General features: G+C 42.5%; 1 protein-coding gene across 4 annotated transcripts in view; it reads left to right on the top strand.

Moving 5' to 3' along the window:
- Window positions 1–22,109, top strand: part of GHR (growth hormone receptor) — a 439,024-nt gene that overhangs the window by 296,138 nt on the left and 120,777 nt on the right. For all 4 annotated transcript variants that reach the window (XM_069748841.1, XM_069748847.1, XM_069748853.1 and 1 more), the window contains one exon: window positions 2,750–2,830. In XM_069748841.1, the coding sequence (XP_069604942.1) occupies window positions 2,761–2,830 (70 nt within the window). In that variant the 5' untranslated portion in view covers window positions 2,750–2,760. The remainder of the gene's footprint in view (window positions 1–2,749; window positions 2,831–22,109) is intronic.

Raw genomic sequence — 22,109 nt, 5'->3', positions numbered from 1 at the left:
TCATGTTACTGCTTCGTTGTGTCTCCTTCTGTCCTCGAAGCTCCTCTGTTCTCCACTTTAAATTTCATAATTTCTAACCCCAATTATTATTCCATAAGTTACTAAGTACAGAACACAGAGCTACAGGACAATGTATGAATCCCCGTGTCGACCCTTTCTCCCTAATCATTTCATTGCAGTCTTATCTTTAATATGCATTTTTATATTGTAGTAAGTAAAATGATTAGTGATGAGCGAATATACTCGTTACTCGAGATTTCCCGAGCACGCTCGGGGGTCCTCCGAGTATTTTTTAGCGCTCGGAGATTTTGTTTTCTTCGCCGCAGCTGAATGATTTGCATCTGTTAGCAAGCATAAGTACATGTGGGGGTTGCCTGGTTGCTAGGGAATCCCCACATGTAATCAAGCTGGCTAACAGATGTAAATCATTCAGCTGCGGCGAAGAAAACAAAATCTCCAAGCGCTAAAAAATACTCGGAGGACCCCCGAGCGTGCTGGAGAAATCTCGAGTAACGAGTATATTCGCTCATCACTAAAAATGATTTATAAAAGCGCCACACCCGCTCATACAAGGAGAAAATAATGACATTGTGCAGTAACTGGGGGCCGAGCCCTGATGATTACGATCAGTCAACGTGAAGGTAATAATGCATCACTGGAAGAGGCGAATATTTCTGTCTTCTCTGAAGCATGAGGTTTATGTGCGGTGCTATAAAACCTGAGGAATAGTGTGTCTCGGAATTCTGGCAGCAGTGAAAATCATGCTGCAAACTGCGGCATTTTGTTGTACCGATCTTTTAGCTACCATATTAATTAGGTATGCAAAAAAACAAAAAGAAAAATTATCTGAAACAAAGTAAAACTCAATACAACCAGTATTACAGGAAAATGTTTTGGAGCTTTAAGTTGCATTTACACGGAAAGATAATCGTTACAGGCTTTCGCAATACTGCTTGTTACACGATTATCCTTCATTCATTGGGTGAAATGATAAAAGATTATCACTCTCGGAGGGGCATCGCCCTCTTTAAAGAAGACTCAGAGTGCCAAGAACTATTTCAGCCTATGACACTGAGCGATCTAGTCTTACTCCGGTCTGTCTATGTAGCAAGCTATTAAACGATTGGTCATTTAGTGTCACCGGTTGGTCCATGTAAACTGAATGAATTACATTGGTAGTGGAGTTGGTGCAAATTGGATCGTAGGAGTATTTGCCACATTATCGTTACGCCAAACTAGCTAACCGAAAGTAGAGCCATGGATGCCACCAGGTAAAAGGCTGTTCTTTGGCCTGCCATCCAGTGGCTACAGATTACTGACGTGGCTGAATCAGGTTCTGTGAATCGATTTGCATCCTCTCTAACTGATAGGTATAAGACTAGTTCACAACACAAAAAAGATGGGGCCCTCACGCCTTTAGTATTAGATTAGTGTATAGGTGCACAAATGTTCTATGTGACCAGTAGTCAAATGCACTCATACGTGGTGCGTCGACACACTGCGATTAATGAGTTTGTGAACTCCACTATGGCGGTAAGCGGTAAAAACCATGTGAAGGTGCACAGTACCTAAATATAGATGGTCCCAATCACTTATGTTCACACTTCCCAATGTATGCTACAAGTAAAATAGGGCCCACACACCAGTGCTCACCAATCTTACCTACACATCCTTCCTAGACGAGGGTTTCATTGTGAGCTTCGCCTGGTTTTCGTTCACTCCTCCTTTCAGGTGAGTTCTGGTTTGGCACATGGAGATGTAGGACGTTGGTTACATTACGTTTTTGCTGACCTCTCACTTCCTCTGGACGTCACTTACACTTCTTGTGTAACTGACAATCAGAGGAAGTGAGGGAGCAGCAGCAACAGTTCACACCTTTTTTCGTATGCCTGTCTTGTCCAAAGGAAGTCAGAGTGAAGTGGCCAGCGACTGCTGACTGGCAACAGGGCTCCCGTGACATAAAAATGTCAGGGGAGCCCCTCCGCTGACTTTGCTTGAACGGTGCTGGTATTGAGGTGAGTATAGGCTGTTATAGTATAGTAGTTGAAAAGTGATTGTTGTTGTAGAGGACAACCCCTCTAAGAATAGATGAAACTCGAATAGAATGCTAAGGTGCAAAGTACGGTAGGTCTTTAGTGGTTCATCGGTTTTACATGGATCCCTATACACTTCAGCATCTGATCTGCAAAACGGATGAGAATAGACTGGCTCTAAATCTTACAGACCTCTTAAAAAAGACAGCATTATGACATGTCAATCGGAAGTGTGAATGGAGCCTAAGTAGGATACTTTTACAGTATAAGCTTCTGTGGTCCTGCACTCTGCAGACAGCGGGAAAATCAATCTTGTTTTTTTATCCAATTATAAATAATTTTTAAGGTTTAACTATAGACATAGATTATATTTTGGGGGAATATTTCAAGGTACTGCCTGTATTTGTAAAGATGTATATTTTTTGACAAACCCATAAGCCAAACTGTACGGCCACAGCACACCCACACTGCTGAGGTTTAGTTGCTGTCTGGCCTGGGGTTTTTTTCTAAGCTTGGCATCGTGTCCAAAAAGTAAGCAAATGAGAAAACGTTCCTGTATACTCCTTTTGCCTCTTCCTTTCTGTATTAGATGCCAGTTTAGCAGAGCAGCAAAAATGCTCCTCTTCATCACAACCCTGGGGCTGCAGTCCGTGAAGACATATTAATATATCACCATCATGCTTTCATGTGTTTATAAGCCTCTTCTTTCATTGCAGCTCACAGAGGCATGGCTCTTTGGCTACTCTTGGCATCGCTGGCACTAGTCTGTCCAGGTCTCTCCCTTTCTGCAAGTGAAGGTAAGTTGTGCCGTTTCTGTGATTTCATGGTCTGTCCTGATGCCATCATCTGTGCTGCTGTATAGGATTCCTTTTGATTCTTGGTTCACATGTGGACACCAAGTGTGAAAGATGTGCCAATTATGGCAAACGCCTAGAAAAATCATTTATTGTATCATTTGTTGTAAAAAATGAAAAAATGAATTCTAATTAAAAAAAAAGAAAATTGCCAACAGAACTTACTGTATATTTAATTGTATAAAAACTCAAAGCTCTCGTGTTGTGTTTTGCATTTTTGTGCATTTTCCAGGCCGTGAACTTCACAATAAATGCAGTTCTGTTCTCCTGTGGGCCAATCCAAGCCCTCCAATGATCCTTTATAAAGTAGATATGACCAAACTACCATTGACCCTTTATAAAGTAGATATGACCAAACTGAGCATATAGAAAAGGGGTTGTTTTGTATATTTATGAGGGGGAGTCGAAAAGGATCCGCATTCCGTGTATACAATTTACTTTAATCAGCTTTCAGAGAAGACAAAAACATAATTTTTCAACAAATTTCTCTCTGCTGTTCAATCCACTTTGTCCATCTCTCAACAAGCCTTCACATTGCTTCATTAAAAAAAAACATTTTAGGCAAATCTCTGAGCTATGAATGCACCGCTGTCTTCGCTACTTCCCCGACGTGAATCTTCGTCCTCGTTGGGCATCTTTCAGGGACATAATCCACTGTCAGTCGCCCAATAGAATCAGTTCATGCGTATGCTCAAAGTTGTCTTCAGTCGTAGATGTAAACGGGCATCCGCCGCCTTATTGTGACACTTGTGTGACCTTCCTTGAACTTCTCCACCCATTCATACACACTTTACTTTCTCTTCTCCATACTGAAAACACTAATAAGATAGACGTTTTAATATAACCAGAGTGCAGAACTTTTTTACTCACCCTAGTGTGATGTTCCATTGTTATTAACTACTCTATAGCTTCTTTAGAGTCTGCAGTATTTCGGTGGTGGCTGGTTTCCTGTTGAAGGAGCTTGCAAGCTCTCTGCTATTGAGCCTTCAAGAACTTCTCTGAAGCTGGCAAGATCGACTGGTTGGCAAAGGTTCTACTGCTCTCCTCTGATGCTGCAGAGGCAAATCTTCCTCATATAGCAAAATCAGAGAATGCAGAGTCTGGACCAGTGGCTCAGGCATGCCCCTGGTCTGAGTGGTCAATAATCAGGAGCACACTGTTCCCCCCCAGCAGGCAGGATGCCAGTAGGCCAGGGATAGGTGTACTCCTGAAGACTTTAAAATGGACAGGGATCATGGACAGTAGGATTGTTTTGATAAATGAGATCCAGCACATGTCCAGTAACACATGGTAGACCTCCTTTATGAAAACGATCCGTCTAAGAGCTCAGCTTTTTTGGACCCTAATGTAAAAAGCTGAAAATAAGATATTAGTATGTGCTGAAGTCCACTCAGTCATTAATTTTGAAGACACCGTAGAAGCCGCGATCCCAGTGACCCTCAGTGAAATGAAAATTCCAAACTATAAACAGCCAACAGTTTCCATTTTCACAGATGTTAAACCTTTCAAGTGGTAGTTGTTGGATGCTCACTAGGTCTTACTCATATATCTTCTCCTCTTCTTTTTTATTTTTTTTCCATCAGTATTACTATTTGGGAAAAAAATATATATTTCCAGAGCACTGAATCAAAACTGCTGGTGGAGGGTTATAAATATGAGATTTTTCAGAATATTTTACTTCCTCATTGTGGAACTTTATGTATGAAAAAGAAGTAGACCATCACCATGAAATCCCAAACCTCACCCTTCTATAAGATTGCTAGCCTGCGAAGAGATGTCAGAGGGTTACATTCCATATGTCTGCACCGTAGCAGTGGAGGATCTCTGTAAGGGGGACAGATCACAGGAGCCGTGGCTCCCGGCCAGCGCTGAGCGCACACATATCCATTTAGAATAGTATATTGTGCATACGCCAATGTGATCAAAATACAATTAGATGGATTTATAGGTTTAGGATTTATGTGAGATTCCCATACACAGATAAACCTATTCAAGACACATATAGACACTTTTGGGAACTTTTTTTTAGTACATGTATTTTAGACTTAAAAGGAATTTGTTTTCAGGATTTTGCTTTGCAAGCTGAAAACAGCATGCTGTAAGGGTTAAAACATAGATTCCAGGTATTATTCTTTTATAAAGCCCCATGGTTTTGTTTGCTTGCAATGATTATTTTGGCACCAGGAGCTTATCATTGCTATCTTTGGTAGGCACCACGCTGTCTATGGACATTGTATATGCAGAGCCTGGCGGGGTGTGGTTAGCTGTGATGTGGGTGGGGTTAATGGTGGTGTGGGCGGGGTTAGCTTTCTCAGCTCTGCTTTTTGCTAAATCTAAAAACTCTGATTGTGTCAGAACGGCTGCACCCAGTAATCTAAGTGATACATCGTTGGATTCAGCTTCTCTTTGCCTACATTATGCTGCTCTCATATGAGATAGCAAAAACCTCCTGACAGGTTTCCTTTAAAATAAATTTTACAATTGCAAAAAAAAAATATTCTTTGTTCCACTGTCGATTGCTGTCTGTAGAATGAGAACATTGAGAATGGGTGAGCTTATTTGGATGGGATAGTTTTTAATTCTTTGTCTTGCTTTTTCTGGGCTACTCTCAGCTAATCTTTGACCTTGACCACATCAAAGTTCAGCTGAACTTCGATGTTGTTTGTGGTCATAAATTAGCAGAAGAGTTCAGAAAAAGCCGACAAGTGGGCGTGGCCTCAATCCACACAATTGCATATAGCAAAGGCATGGGCGTGGCCTCACTTCATACACTTGTGTGGAGTGAGGCCACACCCACTAGATGGGCTCTGCCCAGGAGTATACATTTCACATATATCACCGCTGTTCCTGGCTCAAAAACCGTCCAATCCTCTTAGCGCACAGTGCATGCACTGGGGGGGATTCATAATTCTGCAGTCACACAGAGTGACTACAGACTTTTCATTTTGGACTGGGCAGCCCCTTTAAGGTCTCATTATAGCTTAAAAAGAACATTGTGTTGTACTCAGAAATTAAATAGCAACCAAGGATGTTCCTTCCAGATATCAACATAATCACAAAAGACAAACCAAAGTCAAAAAGTACTAGACAACACAAAATTAAAAGCAGACATTTTAATCCAATAATTATTTCTTGAAGGATGTAAAGAAGTATCCCGTACTCTGCTGCATATTCTAAAATACACTTGACAGCCCAGCATGGGGGAAGGATTACTTAGACCAAATTGCTAATCCTTCAGATTTATCTGTCATCAGGGCAGCCCTCCAGGACCACTAGATGGCTGTGATGAATGGAAACCCCATCTGAGTGTTGAGACAAACTGGAGGAATAATACGATATGTGGAATTCCTTCCTTCCCTTCCGCCCTCGACTGCTCCTGGCAACCAATCGTGATTATATGTGAAAAATAAAAAAGCTTAAAAATGCCTGAAAGTTTCGGACTCCAGCGAGCAAAATTGTGTTATCCTGAAAGCATAATCGCATGGTTAATGTGCACTTTTATCCTTTTTCTAGATTTACTTGAGCGAGAAGAAAAAAAAAAAAGTCCTCCACCAAGATGGCGCCATCCGCACCTGCGCAACAGCAGCTATCGGTTCTCTATACAGACTGATAGGTGCTACTGCGCAGGCGCGGACGGCCCCATTTACAAAATTCCTTTTTATTTTTTCCTCGCTCAAGTAAATCTGCAAAAGGGATAAAAGGTGCACATTAACCATGCGATTATGCTGCAGCGCAGGTGTCACGGCCGGCACCTGACCGCAGAAGCATTTTTTTTTTAAATTGAGTAAGTGATGGTATTCATTATGCAAACTAGGGGGCAGTCCGTGAGGGATCAGTGACCTGTCAGCAGTCTGCATTATGAATAGCTAATCAGAGCACCACATACATGAGCGCCGCCTTAGGACACGGGCATATCATTAACACAAACTAAAAATAAAGATTAAGAAACAACCACAAGACAGATTTCACCACCCAGGTATCACTGTAATCAGTATAACATCGCCAACCGGACAGTGTGTGTAGGTTACTGTGCATAACCCTGCTGACCGATTCCCTTTAAAAAGTGGCTTTTGAAGAGGATTTTATGGCCCAAGAACCATATCTTCAATCCTTCAAGGCAATTTTCCTTTTTTACCAAACTTTTCTATACAGCATTGCTTTAAGAGTTAAGTGAGGTTGCCCTAGTTCTAAAAGAATCTGTGTGAAATTAAGCGCCTGCGCTCTGCACTCCCTCCACAATCCATATCTTTTCCTCCCTTCTGTGGGCAGTGCATTCAGGGATCTTCTGCATACTCAACAAACACCTTGAAACACAGGGGCGATATAGGTAGGTGAAACCAAACAGGAGAGGATGTGGATGTGCACACAAACAAACCCCATGCAAAAAATCTCCTAAACAATCTCCAAACACCAACTCCAACCACGAATTTCACCTGTAACTCCAGAACCAGGCAGTAAAAACTAACACTGTGAATCCCTAAGTACCAGTGGCAAGCATATATAGCAGAGGGGAGTGGCCAACACTGAACATCTGAGACAATCCAGGTTGGAGAGCTCCAGGAGATCAACTGAACTGATTAACCCTTGTACTGCCAGCAAGGAAAAAAGTTCTAATCAGTGCAGGAGTTTGTGACACCAGATGCCGTCATCTTCTGGCCCCTCTCTGTGGTGGTATTCCCGTGAAATCTGTCATTCAGAGACCGGAGACAGGTGAGGGGCTGGAGAATCACTGACCAGGAGGAGGCGACCCAGTGCACAGTCCAGCCCCTGTGCACTGAAATCTAATTAGCAGAGAACTGCTAATGGTGATTGAAGTAGAACAGCAAAGGGGATTTATTTACCAACTCTATCAATGTAGTCAGTGTTACAGCGCAATTATCTTTACTTTACATTACAAAATCATTCTCTTAAAAGCGTTATTTCCACAATCACACAATTTCAATATTTTTTTTTTACAAAGCATAGTATCTATATGTCTGTTGTTACTATAAAATAGAAGCCCAACATAAATTTTATTTTTTTGTATCTTTGTGGGCTTCACATCTGAATTGACAGTCCTATTATTACCTGCTAAAAATATGTTTGCCAGCAGCACCCTGCTCCTGCTTAGTGCTGCAGACCCCTCCCCTGCTTTCCTCTGTGCATTTGGATAGAGATAGGAAAATCTCAAAATGGGCAATTTATATTTATATGGATGAAGTGACCATTGATGGCCTGAATGCAATGACTGTGACCCACTCTTCGACCAATATTTATTACAATTTACAAACTCCAGTTTTCATTGGTGACCCATGGGAATTTTCCAAGCATGATGCTTTCTTCCTGTATATTGATATTGATCTTTGTTACAAACCGGTTGTAAGGGGACTGAGTATGCTGTAAAAGGTTCTGGGGTCTGTTTTACTAGAGAGGATCAAAGGTGCATCTGTTTTTCATGAATTAGACATTAGATGTAAATGCAGCTGGTATAAGTGGGATGCTCATTGTAACATAGCTGAACTGTGCTACAACCCGACTATCGCTTCTTTTATTAGACAGGGTCATTAGGTGCATCTTAGAATGTCCAACCAGCATCATTAGAACTATTGAGGCCACATATAAGGAGATGGTAAGGAAAGCCCTAGTTTTCATCATAGCTACAAGTTAGTGCAGATTTAAAGTCCTGAGAACTGATCTCTAAAGAATAGGAAGTATCAGCTTATTACGAGTCCAATTTTTCAGAATAATTAATGGGTTTTTTTTAATATGCAGTAAATAATGATATGGAAAAAAATTCTAAAAAATATAAATATATTTAAACAAGTTATTTTCTAATGTCATGTCCCCCAACTACGGGTAATGACTGAAAAATTACTTTTTGGATGCATCTCAGTATGACAGTATTTCTTAAACAGATTTTAACCATCAATTCGAATATGAATCAATATCCTCGATTACGCTACAGATGAAACCTCTTCTAACCATGGCAGCTAAGCAGCATGAACATGAGTTAGCTGGCAGACAACATAGGAATGTAGTATTTGTCATGCTGCCTACATCCGTTCGTTGCCATGTTTTAATAATATTTTTGAGTTTTTCATAGGTAACAGATGGGTATCAAATGGCGGTCATTGAGTTGGTCCTGTAATAAAAGCAAAATTCATATTACAAGAAATGTATCTTTGGAGGATTGTTTCTGTGTTTTGTCATGCTTATTATGTGCCCTTTAACAGGGAACATCAAGCTGAAGCGTCCTTTTCATGTCTGTCATGCCTTTTTACCATTACAACACTATATAATTTAATGACCGTTCTCCGATTACAAAGAACAGCATCTTTCTTGTTCTTTTCACCACAGTTGAATGGTTCTTGATGCTGATTTGAAGGGAAATAATTTGCTCGGATTGTTTTCTGGGCTCTTTGCTGGAGCTCCTATGATCAGAGCTGACTGATGATAGACGTGGGGGCTACAGGAGCGATTGCTGGAGGGGTCCGACGTAAATAAAAGAAATGTGTGAGGTTGTAACTGCTGCAAAGTACCAACAATCAGGGCAGGCTGGGAGGTATCATTCTGCAGCACTGGTGGGCCACAGGCCATGGAAGAAATAGACAACTTCACCAGCACCGTCATTAGAACAAAGAATAATCACAGCATGGTATACGTAATATAGTGAATAAGAAGTAAATACTCAAATACAACTAAAAAACATTCTTTAAGTATAATCAGATAACAAAATATTATTTAAATAATGCTTGTGCTTCCACACAAGCTACTGAATCATACAGAAAAGGCTGAGATTTCCTTTATTCTGCAGCTCACTGCATGCTTTGCTGTGCAGACTGGGGCAGAGTCAGAAGAGAGCAGGAGATTTAAAAGAGTGGTCTGAAGTTAAACTACATTTTATTCTAAATCACTCTTTAGTGCCATAATCGAAGCTATTTTCTGGTATATTTGTATTAAAAATGTCCTAATATTCCCTAACTGCACTATTTTTTCCTTATTTCCTGTGTGATAACGCTTCATTTGAGAATCCCAATGCATTCTGGGCTACTCAAATGAAGCCTCATCAGAGCAGGGGGCAGAGGCTGCTGTCACTGTCACATTCCCTGCCCTCTCCCTGAAATGAAGCCTCATCAGAGCAGGGGGCAGAGGCTGCTGTCACTGTCACATTCCCTGCCCTCTCCCTGAAATGAAGCCTTATCGGAGCAGGGGGCAGAGGCTGCTGTCACTGTCACATTCCCTACCCTCTCCCTGAAATGAAGCCTCATCAGAGCAGGGGGCAGAGGCTGCTGTCACTGTCACATTCCCTGCCCTCTCCCTGAAATGAAGCCTCATCAGAGCAGGGGGCAGAGGCTGCTGTCACTGTCACATTCCCTGCCCTCTCCCTGAAATGAAGCCTCATCAGAGCAGGGGGCAGAGGCTGCTGTCACTGTCACATTCCCTGCCCTCTCCCTGAAATGAAGTCTCATCAGAGCAGGGGGCAGAGGCTGCTGTCACTGTCACATTCCCTGCCCTCTCCCTGAAATGAAGCCTCATCAGAGCAGGGGGCAGAGGCTGCTGTCACTGTCACATTCCCTGCCCTCTCCCTGAAATGAAGTCTAATCAGAGCAGGGGGCAGAGGCTGCTGTCACTGTCACATTCCCTGCCCTCTCCCTGAAATGAAGCCTTATCGGAGCAGGAGGCAGAGGCTCCAGTCATTGCACATTCCCTGCCCTCTCCCTGAAATGAAGCCTTATCAGAGCAGGAGGCAGAGGCTCCAGTCATTGCACATTCCCTGCCCTCTCCCTGAAATGAAGCCTTATCAGAGCAGGGGGCAGAGGCTGCTGTCACTGTCTCATTCCCTGCCCTCTCCCTGAAATGAAGCCTTATCGGAGCAGGGGGCAGAGGCTGCTGTCACTGTCACATTCCCTGCCCTCTCCCTGAAATGAAGTCTAATCAGAGCAGGGGGCAGAGGCTCCAGTCATTGCACATTCCTTGTCTATTCCCTGAAATGAAGTCTAATCAGAACAGGGAGCAGAACCTGCGGTCACTGTCAGTCTCTGCCCCCTACAAATAAAGCCTCATCAGAACAGGGGGCAGAGGCTGCTGTCACTGTCACATTCTTTGCCTATTCCCTGAAGCGAAGCCTTATCAGAACAGGGAGCAGAAGCTGCGGTCACTGTTACAGTCTCTGCCCCCTACAAATAAAGTCTCATCAGAACAGGGAGCAGAAGCTGCAGTCACTGTCACATCCACCTCCCTTTCCCTGAAAAAAAGCCTCATCAGAACAAGAGGCAGAGGCTATGGTCATCGTCACAATCCCTGTCTTCTCCCTGAAATGGAGCCTCATTTCAGAGGCTACGGTCACTGTCACAGCCTCTGACCCCTCCCTGAAGTGAAGCCTCATTTGGGCGGGGGGGGGGGGGGGGCAGAGGCTACGGTCACTGTCACAGCCTCTGACCCCTCCCTGAAATGAAGCCTGATTTGGGCGGGGGGGAAACAGAGGCTATGGTCACTGTCACATCCCCTGCCTATTCCCTGAAGCAAAGCCTCATCAGAACAGGGAGCAGAAGCTGCGGTCACTGTCACAGCCTCTGACCCCTCGCTGAGACAAAGCCTCATAGGTGATGCTCGTTTCAGGGGCTGGGTTCCTCCCTGCTGTGCCCCTTCCTGTGAGCTGTGCAGAGTACTAGCGCCGACTCCCAAGGTGGTCGGAAAAAAAATTGTGCATGGCCCCATAAAATAACATTGGTGCAAGTGCGATCTGATGTTGACTGAAAATACGGCCATGTGCACGGGCCCTTAGAGGGTCTCGTACTCTCCTCTAGTTCTCTTAGGCAACGTTCCCATGATGTGCATATGGTGAGTTTTTGATGTTGCTTATCTCTGCACCTATTAGGTGAATTATGTTATTTGCATTTTGTCTTCTCTGCATTTTTTTGAGTGAGTTTGTTTTTATCATGTTTTTCACGCTGTATTTTTAGTGTCTTTTTACATGCGTTTTTTGTGCACTGAAATGCATATATGTGTTTTTTAACTGTGGGTTTTTCTGCACTTAATGCAATTCTGTGCCTGAACTTAACATATTGCTGATTTCAAAACTGCAGATCAGTTTATGCTTGCCAGAAAAAAAAACCACAGTGGGCATGTGATTTCTATAAATCTTATCCACTTCTCTGGAACTGTAAGAGGCTAAAAACACACTATCAAAAACTCATCGTGGGAACGTAACCTCACATTTCCTGTGATTTCTACTTTTTGCAGAAAAATGTAATCACTGTCGGGGGGCTTCTAAACTTAGTGCAGACATTTCGACAAAGAGCCATGGTGCAGGAATACTACAGGGCCCAATTTGGGCTCTTTGATACTTTTTAGGACACGTTGGGTCTCTTGTTCCATAGTTGTATTGTCTAAGCACAACGGCTGTTGATTCAGTTTTTGCATTGGCTCCGACCTTGGTGACTGACCCTTTGTAATGGTGATTTCCTCATAACATGGATTGTTCATGATGAAAATATATGCGGCTAAATTAGTTGACTTTGTCACGAGAGACTATGCTTCTGGCTGAACATACTGCTAGCTTAGTTTTTTTGGAAATATTTATTTACCGCAATGCTTGATAGATTTATAGGGAAGAAAACATACCCTTATGATAATTGATAGGATAATATTTTATTACCTGATTGTGGAAAATTGTATCAGGGTAACTAACAGCATAAAAAACTAAAATGTTTAAATGAACCTGTCACCTGATTTGTGCTGCCCAACCCGGGGGCAGGATGAATGAGAGCCGGGCCACATGATTGCAGCCAGATATATTCTCCTCTAAAACGCTCCAGCGATTCAAAAAAATATATACTTTAAAGGTCCCAGCACTGCTATAGGTGATTTAACAGGTCTCTTGCCATGGGAGAAACTTGGCAATCCAGTCTCGCAGCACATGTCTCTTGCCATGGGAGAAACTTGGCAATCCACTCTCGCAGCACATGTCTCTTGCCATGGGAGAAACTTGGCAATCCACTCTAGCAGTGCATGTCTCTTGCCATGGGAGAAACTTGGCAATCCACTTTAGCAGCTCATGTCTCTTGCCATGGGAGAAACTTGGCGATCCACTCTAGCAGTTCATGTCTCTTGCCATGGGAGAAACTTGGCAATCCACTATAGCAGCTCATGTCTCTTGCCATGGGAGAAACTTGGCGATCCACTCTAGCAGTTCATGTCTCTTGCCATGGGAGAAACTTGGCAATCCACTTTAGCAGCTCATGTCTCTTGCCATGGGAGAAACTTGGCGATCCACTCTAGCAGTTCATGTCTCTTGCCATGGGAGAAACTTGGCAATCCACTATAGCAGCTCATGTCTCTTGCCATGGGAGAAACTTGGCGATCCACTCTAGCAATTCATGTCTCTTGCCATGGGAGAAACTTGGCGATCCACTTTAGCAGCTCATGTCTCTTGCCATGGGAGAAACTTGGCGATCCACTCTAGCAGCTCATGTCTCTTGCCATGAGACAAACTTGGTGATCCACTCTAGCAGCACATGTCTCTTGCCATGGGAGAAACTTGGCGATCCACTCTAGCAGCACATGTCTCTTGCCATAGGAGAAACTTGGCGATCCACTCTAGCAGCTCATGTCTCTTGCCATGGGAGAAACTTGGCGATCCACTCTAGCAGTGCATGTCTCTTGCCATGGGAGAAACTTGACAATCCACTCTAGCAGCTCATGTCTCTTGCCATGGGAGAAACTTGGCGATCCACTCTAGCAGTGCATGTCTCTTACCATGGGAGAAAATTGGCAATCCACTTTAGCAGCACATGTCTCTTGCCATGGGAGAAACTTGGCGATCCACTCTAGCAGCTCATGTCTCTTGCCATGGTAGAAACTTGGCGATCCACTCTAGCAGTGCATGTCTCTTGCCATGGGAGAAACTTGGCAATCCACTCCAGCAGCGCTGGGAGAAACTGGCCAAGGGCAGAGCCGACTAGTCTGTTCTTTTTGTATGGTGCAAGGCCACATCTTTAAAGTATATCATCTCCGAAAGGTTGAAATGTTTCAAAAAGAAATACACCTGACCGCAGTCGTCGTGCCAGGCTCTGATTGATGCTTCCCGCAGTTTGGGCAGCATGAATTAGGTGACAAGTTCCCTTTTACTTCTATCTTGAATCTCATAAAACCCACAGATACAAGGTCGAAAGTAAACATATATTCAAAGATGCAAATACGGACCCAGATTAGGTCACCTCCCATTGGATATGGGAACCTGGTTAGGACAACTCTCCTAGAATACATTAGTAAGAACCAGATACGGGGGATAACACACTCAGGGGTTTATTTCTGAGAATGGACGAGTTGCAGACATGAACCACGACCAGGCAATATCCGACGTTGATTCTAGCACTCTGTGAACAAATGTTGACGTGTTTTCAAAGAAAATTAAGGCTTGCGCTATGTGTGAATAAAAGTAAGCAATGTAGTCAAATTAGGAGAGAATGAAGAAAAGAAATCCGTCCTTCCTGAGTTACTATTATTAATCAAACCCTTAAAGAAATATCCAAACTGTTTTGTTTGTTTTAAATAGATAACAAAATCATGGTTTGATTTATTTTTCATACATCTTCATACTGATCACTGCATTAGTTTTCTAACACAGAGCTTTAATTTGGTTGTAAGAATTAAAGTACAGAATTCCAGCTGTCAGCAGCCACCACCAGGGGGAGCTTTGGAGCTTCGTGCATACAGTGTATTCTTAGAAATCAATAGTAGAACAGTAGACAGTAAACTCCTAAGAGTCACAATGGCAGCGGCAGTGCAGCTAGGAGTTTGTGATCTTTATATGGTATCTAAAATCCCTAGCAGAAAATAAAAATATCAGAAATGTTCAACCAACCATACAGCAGATGTGAAGAAATTGTCTAACGAAGACATGATGCGAGTGCCAGAGTATCACTGACTTGAAGACACTTAAGACAGGATCTGAAGATTCATGTTGTCTATCTTCACCTCGGATGTCCTTTTCCCCCTCTAGACGGCAGGTTGAGTTTAATGGCTATTAATCCGCATTATAATGGGACACAGACAGACGACAGGTACGCAGCTCCATCTGTGACGCATCTTGAAACCTCGGCACATCTGCTTTCCACTCTCTGGTTGATCTAACGTACGACTCTTTCCAACTATTCTTTATGAAGAAAGTGTTAATCTGCTCATTTCTGACCATCGGAATCTTATGGAGCTCCATCTGTTGAAACGAAGTCAGGAAATTCCTCTTAGAATGTATTGACAATTACTTGTATCTGAAAACTCGTCCTCCCGTACACTGCAGGGTATTCAAGACCCTCATTTATCAGTTTTAATGGAGAGCTACAAAGAGAACCTTGCGCCCTGGAGGACTCTCATGTTCACAGACCTTCTATTGATATTAATCAGAACTGTGTAATATTTTATTTCTCCTGTGGTGGCGCTGTAGGGAAATCAATCACTTGCTAAGTTCCTTCCGCTGGTCCCAGCAGTTGGAGGCATAGTCCACCCTTAGAATAATACGGGATTTCCAAACTTCACAACCCCTTTAAGTACCAATTCTCTAATATTAGAGGATTATTTTTGTAAGTGTTCCTTTTATTTGAAAGTGATGATTCACAGTAAACGCAGGGTTAAAGTACACAACATTTTAATTTTTTTTTAATTGTTTCCAGGACTTGGTTCATATTTTCTAATTCATTTTTATGTAAAAATAAGATCTGCGTAATATTAATTATTCCCAATAATCACCCTGGGTAAATAGCGTGGAGCTGGCCTGCCCTCGTGCGCTGCGCTGTATATTTAGACCCTGAGCTAGCCAGTTTGGGTCAGATGAGGACAGAGACAGAATAATCTAGGAATGGCTCCAAGAAAATGGAACAACTTAAAAGCTCCAAACTAAGCTCCAAAACCAGTCTCTCTGTAGTGGAAAAGCAACATAACACATTGAGGCTTGCTCCTTTTTTCTTCCCTTGTTTCTTGGACATTTCTAGCTACTTTATTTTCGCACACAGTAGTTTTAAGGGCAGATCTTTATGTCTTAAAGGGAACCTGTCATGTGAAAAAAAAAAAACGCTATTAACTTGCAGATATGTGGTTAATCAGCAGGATAATCACATTCTGAAGCCGCACTAAAAGGCTGGCTACTGGGAGGAAATTAATATTACTCCTCCCGGCAGACTTTGGCTTTCAGTCATAGAGGCGTGGCTTAAGTCACCTATCAGAACATAATGAGTGGCGGCTGTAACCACGTACCAGCACTGACTGACAGCCGGCTCAGCAGTCTATCGGTACAGAGACGGATGTCAGATACAGTTTTAGCCACCGCTCAGGGCCGGTTTTAGACAAAGATGGGCTCTGGTCAAAAGTTTAAAGCAGGGCCCCAAATGCTAATATATTGCACCATCACACAGAAACATTCTGGTTCAATTTACATGTGCTGAGTTCAAGCTGTTACACGAGTGTGATCGACAATATTGAAGTCATTCTACACTTGTTTCCCAATCTCTTTACAACGGCTGAAGAAGAATGATGGGAACAGAACAATCACTAATAGATCAATCTGTCCATATATAGTATCATGTTATCAGTAGCATATCTGCAGTTTACACCTGGCGATGTGCTGCTGAGAACATTGATTTTTGTACCGGCATAAGCAAGCCAAACACTCATTGACTAGGCAGCATTTTGCTTGTTTAGTATAAAACACCCCATAGCCCTTCACATAGTATAATACACCCCATAGTCCTCCATATAGTATAATGCGGGCCCTATAGTATAATGTGCCCCATGATCCCCCATATAGTAAAATGCACACCGCATAGTCCTCTACATAGTATAATGCATGCCATAGTCCTCCACCTAGTTTAATACACCCCATAGTCCTCCATGTAGTATAGTGAACACCTCATAGTCCTCCATATTGTATAATGCATTCCCCATAGTATAATGTGCCCCATAGCCCTCCATATAGTATAATGCACCCCATAGTCCTCCACATAGTATAATGCACCTCGTAGTATAATGCACCTCATAGTCCTCCACATAGTATAATGCACCCCATGGTCCTCCACGTAGTATAGTGCGCCCCCCATAGTCCTCCACATTGCTTAATGCATGTTCATAGTATAATGCACTCCCCATATCCTTCCATATAGTATAATGCACACCCCATAGTCCTCCACATAGTATAATGCACTCCCCATAGTCCAATAGAAATTGACAACCAATGCCACAAGATTAAAAAATAGTAACTTAAAAAATATACAGCAGCTACCTCATTCAGGATAGGAAACCTCAGCACAATTGAAAGTAACTGTCGTCAGAAATGTTTATTTTCTTACCCCCTCCTGGGTGTCTCTCTTTTATCTAACTTATTGTCCACTGCCTGTTGTCAAGTGTAATCCATCTTTAGCAACAGAGATGGGTAACACAGAGTTAGGGCATGTCTTTGTATCTCGCTCTGCTCTTGGTCTCCTGTCTGTGAAACTATATAGAGACATAATAGTTCAGGGCAGGCAAGCCATTTGATAACTGTTGAAGAATTGTATGCTGGGAAGTGAGGGGAAAATAAGTTCCTGAACCGATAGTGCTGACAGAATGCTGATAAAGAGAGAATGGTAAGTTACAGAGCATAAGAATCAGGACTCTTCCTGGGCCTATTAGACTAGTGCATGAACAAAATTAAGATTTATCTGGTTGTTGGGGATGAGGGAAGTAATAACTTGTTTTTCTATAGCTTGTGTGTGAAAAAGACAGGTATGCATTAGCACTTTGCTTCAAAAGTTAAAGTGAATCTGTCAGTAGCATGAACCTCCTGAGCCGTCTATATCACATGCTGGTAATAGAAAGTTGAATTAAATGATACCTTGATATCTGTTATCCATTGTCTTATTCCAGAGAAATCCACATTTTTCTGATATGTTAAATGAGCTGTAAAGATCAATGGGCCGGACTTAGATTTGCCTCATAAAAGGGGGCGTTACCAGTGCGAGATCTGTAATGACTGACAGTCTGCTCTCCTGTCCTACATGTCTCACATTGGTAAAGTAATGCTTCATTTCATTTAAAATAAGCTCTGGAGGCAGCTGCTCGGGGAGATCTATGTCCGGCCCACTGATCTTAACAGCTCATTTACATATTAAGACAGCTGTGGATTTCTTTTGAATGAGACATCGGATTGCAGATATCAAGGTGTCATTTTATTCAACTTTCCAGGACCTACGTGCCCATATAGGCGGCTTAGAATGGTTGAGACTACTGACAGAGTCCCTTTAAGTATTTCAGTAACAGCACTAGCTATTATTTACTGCCCTCCATGGGCAAGATATGGATCTGGTCGGAGAGTTTTCTCATCTGCCTGCAGTGTTACTTTATCTCCTCCCCTCCAGCTTCATCAATAACATTATCACATGAATTATCGGCTCGCTGCCCAGACAATATACGCAGCCGTGCTTCTCTGGACGACCCTTTCCCCTTGATCTGAAGTTGTTGTAATCCTGCTTTGTCAATAGGGTTCAATGAGAGTCACATGTGCAGCAACACGGAGCCGGCGAGTGCCGCAGATCATGTAACACATAATAAGAGCATTACATCAGAAGGTGGAAAACGGGTTAAAAAGACCTTGAAAAACAGCAACACACGAGAGAGAAATAATCATTCTGTTTAACAGTAAGATATATACTGTATGTGTAATGAAAAGATCTCAGTGACCTGAAACATTCTTGTTTACTAAGAAATCACATCAGTCTCGAGAACGGGACCGGTCACATGTTGCGCTCAGTGGGTAAATGCGCTCAGGGGATAAATAATCAGATTTCCGAAATATATAAAGAGGAATTCCAGGCACCTCTTCAACAGTGGCTAGAGCCAGGGCCGCGATCTCGAGATTTAGGCAGGTCCCATTGGAGGGACCCACGTCTAGTTAAGGCATATGTTTAAAATATGGTACAGGATCCTTGTAGCGGGCAGTGATACCTTTTCATATTGCTGATCAGTGGGATTCCTGGGGCTCAGATAAATCTATCCATCAGTGATTTAATCCATGAAGCCCCTATAAAGCGAATCTGTCAGGCTGTGTGCTGATGTTTAGTTAGACTGAGGCTGGAGTCACACTCAGCGTAAGCCAATACGGTCCGTATATTACGGCCGTAATACGCTGAAAAGTCCCCAAAATAGTAGTCCGTAGCTCCTCCGTAGGCAGGGTGTTTCAGCGTTTTTTGCGCATGGAATCCTCCGTATGTAATCCGTATGGCATCCGTACTGCGTGTTTTTCTCGCAGGCTTGCAAAACCGACATACGGCTATACAAGGGATCCATGTGTAAAAAAAAAAAAAAAAACATATATACTGTATATATATATATATATATATATATGTCAGTAGACACCTATATATATATATATTATTATTTCATACAGCGCTAGATAGCTTTAAAGCTGGTAATTCAATTACCGGCTTTTGCTTTCTCCTTCCTAAACCCGACATGATATGAGACCTGGTTTACATACGGTAAACCATCTCATATCCCCATTTTTTTTGCATATTCCACACTACTAATGTCAGTAGTGTGTATATGCAAAATTTGGCCGTTCTATCTACTAAATTAAAGGGTTAAATGGCAGAAAAAATTGGCGTGGGCTCCCGCGCAATTTTCTCCGCCAGAGTAGTAAAGCCAGGGACTGAGGGCAGATATTAATAGCCTGGAGAGGGTCCACGGTTATTGCCCCCCCCCCCCTGGCTAAAAACATCTGCCCCAGCCACCCCAGAAAAGGCACATCTGGAAGATGCGCCTATTCTGGCACTTGGCCACTCTCTTCCCTTTCCCGTGTAGCGGTGGGATATGGGGTAATGAAGGGTTGATGTCAGCTTGCTATTGTAAGGTGACATTAAGCCAAATTAATAATGGAGAGGCGTCAATTATGACACCTATCCATTATTAATCCAATAGTAGTAAAGGGTTAAAAAAACACAAACACATTATTAAAAATTATTTTAATGAAATAAACACAAAGGTTGTTGTAATATTTTATTCAACGCCCAATCCAGTCACTGAAGACCCTCGTTCTGTAACAAAAAAAAATAATAAACCAACAATATCCATAGCTTCCGAAGATCTGTAATGTCCAACGATGTAAATCCATCTGAAGGGGTTAAAATATTTTGCAGCCACGAGCTTTGCTAATGCAACGTTGTTCGTGGCTGCAAAACCCCGGAGAATGAAGGTAAAGTAGGTCAATGACCTATATTTACCTTCATTTGCGGTGAGGCGCCCTCTGCTGGTTGTCCCTAGATAGTGGGAACTTTCCTAGAAAGCTCCCAGGCTCGAGTTCATATGAGGACAACCAGCAGAGGGCGCCTCACCGCAAAGTGCCAGAATAGGCGCATCTTCCAGATGTGCCTTTTCTGGGGTGGCTGGCGGCAGGTGTTTTTAGCCAGGGGGGGGGGGGGCAATAACCATGGACCCTCTCCAGGCTATTAATATCTGCCCTCAGTCACTGGCTTTACTACTCTGGCGGAGAAAATTGCGTGGGAGCCCACGCCAATTTTTTCCGCCATTTAACCCTTTAATTTAGTAGATAGAACGGCCAAATTTTGCATATACACACTACTAACATTAGTAGTGTGGAATATGCAAAAAAAATGGGGATATGACATGGTTTACTGTATGTAAACCAGGTCTCATATCATGTCGGGTTTAGGAAGGAGAAAGCAAAAGCCGGTAATTGAATTACCGACTTTAAAGCTATCTAGCGCTGTATGAAGTAATAATATATATACATATGTGTCTCACTGACACATATATATATATATATATATATATATATATATATATATATATATATATACCTATTCTATGTGTCCACATTTATTCTACCTATTCTACTGGAAGCTGTCAGTGTGATTTTACTGTACACCGCACTGAATTGCCGGCTTTTCTCGCTAACACCGCTGCGTATTTCATTTGTAAGGAGCATTGGCACTGATTAACCTCTGCTCACACTACTGAGAGACCATGTAGATCTGGGTTTTTGGTGTGGCTTATACGTTGGCAGAACTGCTACTACCTATGCATTATATGTATCAGCCTATTTTATTTGTGAGATTACCTATGGCATTTTAGTCCCTTGTCTGTGGAATTTGCACTCTATTGTTACATGCCGTTATGGATATTTTATATATCATTTTATGGAATTTGTCTTGTTTAATAAAATACTGTTTTTAAATAGTACCATAGTGGGGATCATTTATTGTTGGTCACGCTATATGTGCAATATCTGTATTTCTCGCAAGTCACACTGCTGGTCCGTGTATAATCCGTATTTTTCACGCTTCCATAGACTTTCATTGGCGTATTTCTTGCGCAGTACGGTGACAAACGCAGCATGCTGCGATTTTCTACGGCCGTAGAAGCCAGTATAATACGGATCAGTAAAATACGGCAGATAGGAGCAGGGGCATAGAGAATAATTGTGCCGTTTGTTTGGCGAGTTTTACGGACGTATTTTCTGCGCTCTTGCGTCCGTAAAACTCGCTAGTGTGACTCCAGCCTGAAGGATTAATTACCTGGTGATTAACATTGCTGTGACTATCAGGCAAGTGAGCAATCGTCTGACTCCGCCCCCTTCTATGATCAGGAGCTCGCTGTCTATAGACTATGTACATAGAGCCTGGTATGGGCAGGGGTTAGCTTTCTCAGCTCTGCTACACTGTAAAAGCTCTGATTGTGTCAGAACGGCTGCACACAGTAGTCTAAGTGATACATCACTGGATTCAGCTTCTCTTTGCCTACATCAGACTGCTCTCAGATGAGATAGCAAAAATCTAGTGACAGACTCCCTTTAATACTTCCTTATACGTAAGGGTATATCCCGTTTCCTAGGCAGAATAAACATCAGGAAAGCTTCTAGCGCATGGTATAAATTGATATTTTTTTTTACTTGAATCAGGTCCTTTTGGACTTTTTCGCCGGAATAAGTCTGGATTTGTTCCTTGTTGTTCGTATGTTGTTGTTTGTTTGTTTTTTTACATTAAGTGGCATTTGTTTGACATCTCCGGGATGTACAGCTGCAGCGGTACTTTTGCCTTACATTGGGTTATATCAAGTTTGGAAGTTATCTCCTATCCATAAGTTAGGAGATAACATCCCATTTGATGGACCTTCGACCGCTTAGACCACCATCCATACTGACAATGTGAATGGATAGGCGATCGATTAAGTGCATCTCAGATCCCTTAATTTTCTATGG

This window comes from Ranitomeya imitator, chromosome 1 (genome assembly GCF_032444005.1).
Source record: "Ranitomeya imitator isolate aRanImi1 chromosome 1, aRanImi1.pri, whole genome shotgun sequence".
Classification (NCBI taxonomy): Eukaryota; Metazoa; Chordata; class Amphibia; order Anura; family Dendrobatidae; genus Ranitomeya; species Ranitomeya imitator.
The sequence above is the reverse complement of the archived record's forward strand: the minus strand, read 5'-3'. Positions and strand labels throughout refer to the sequence as shown.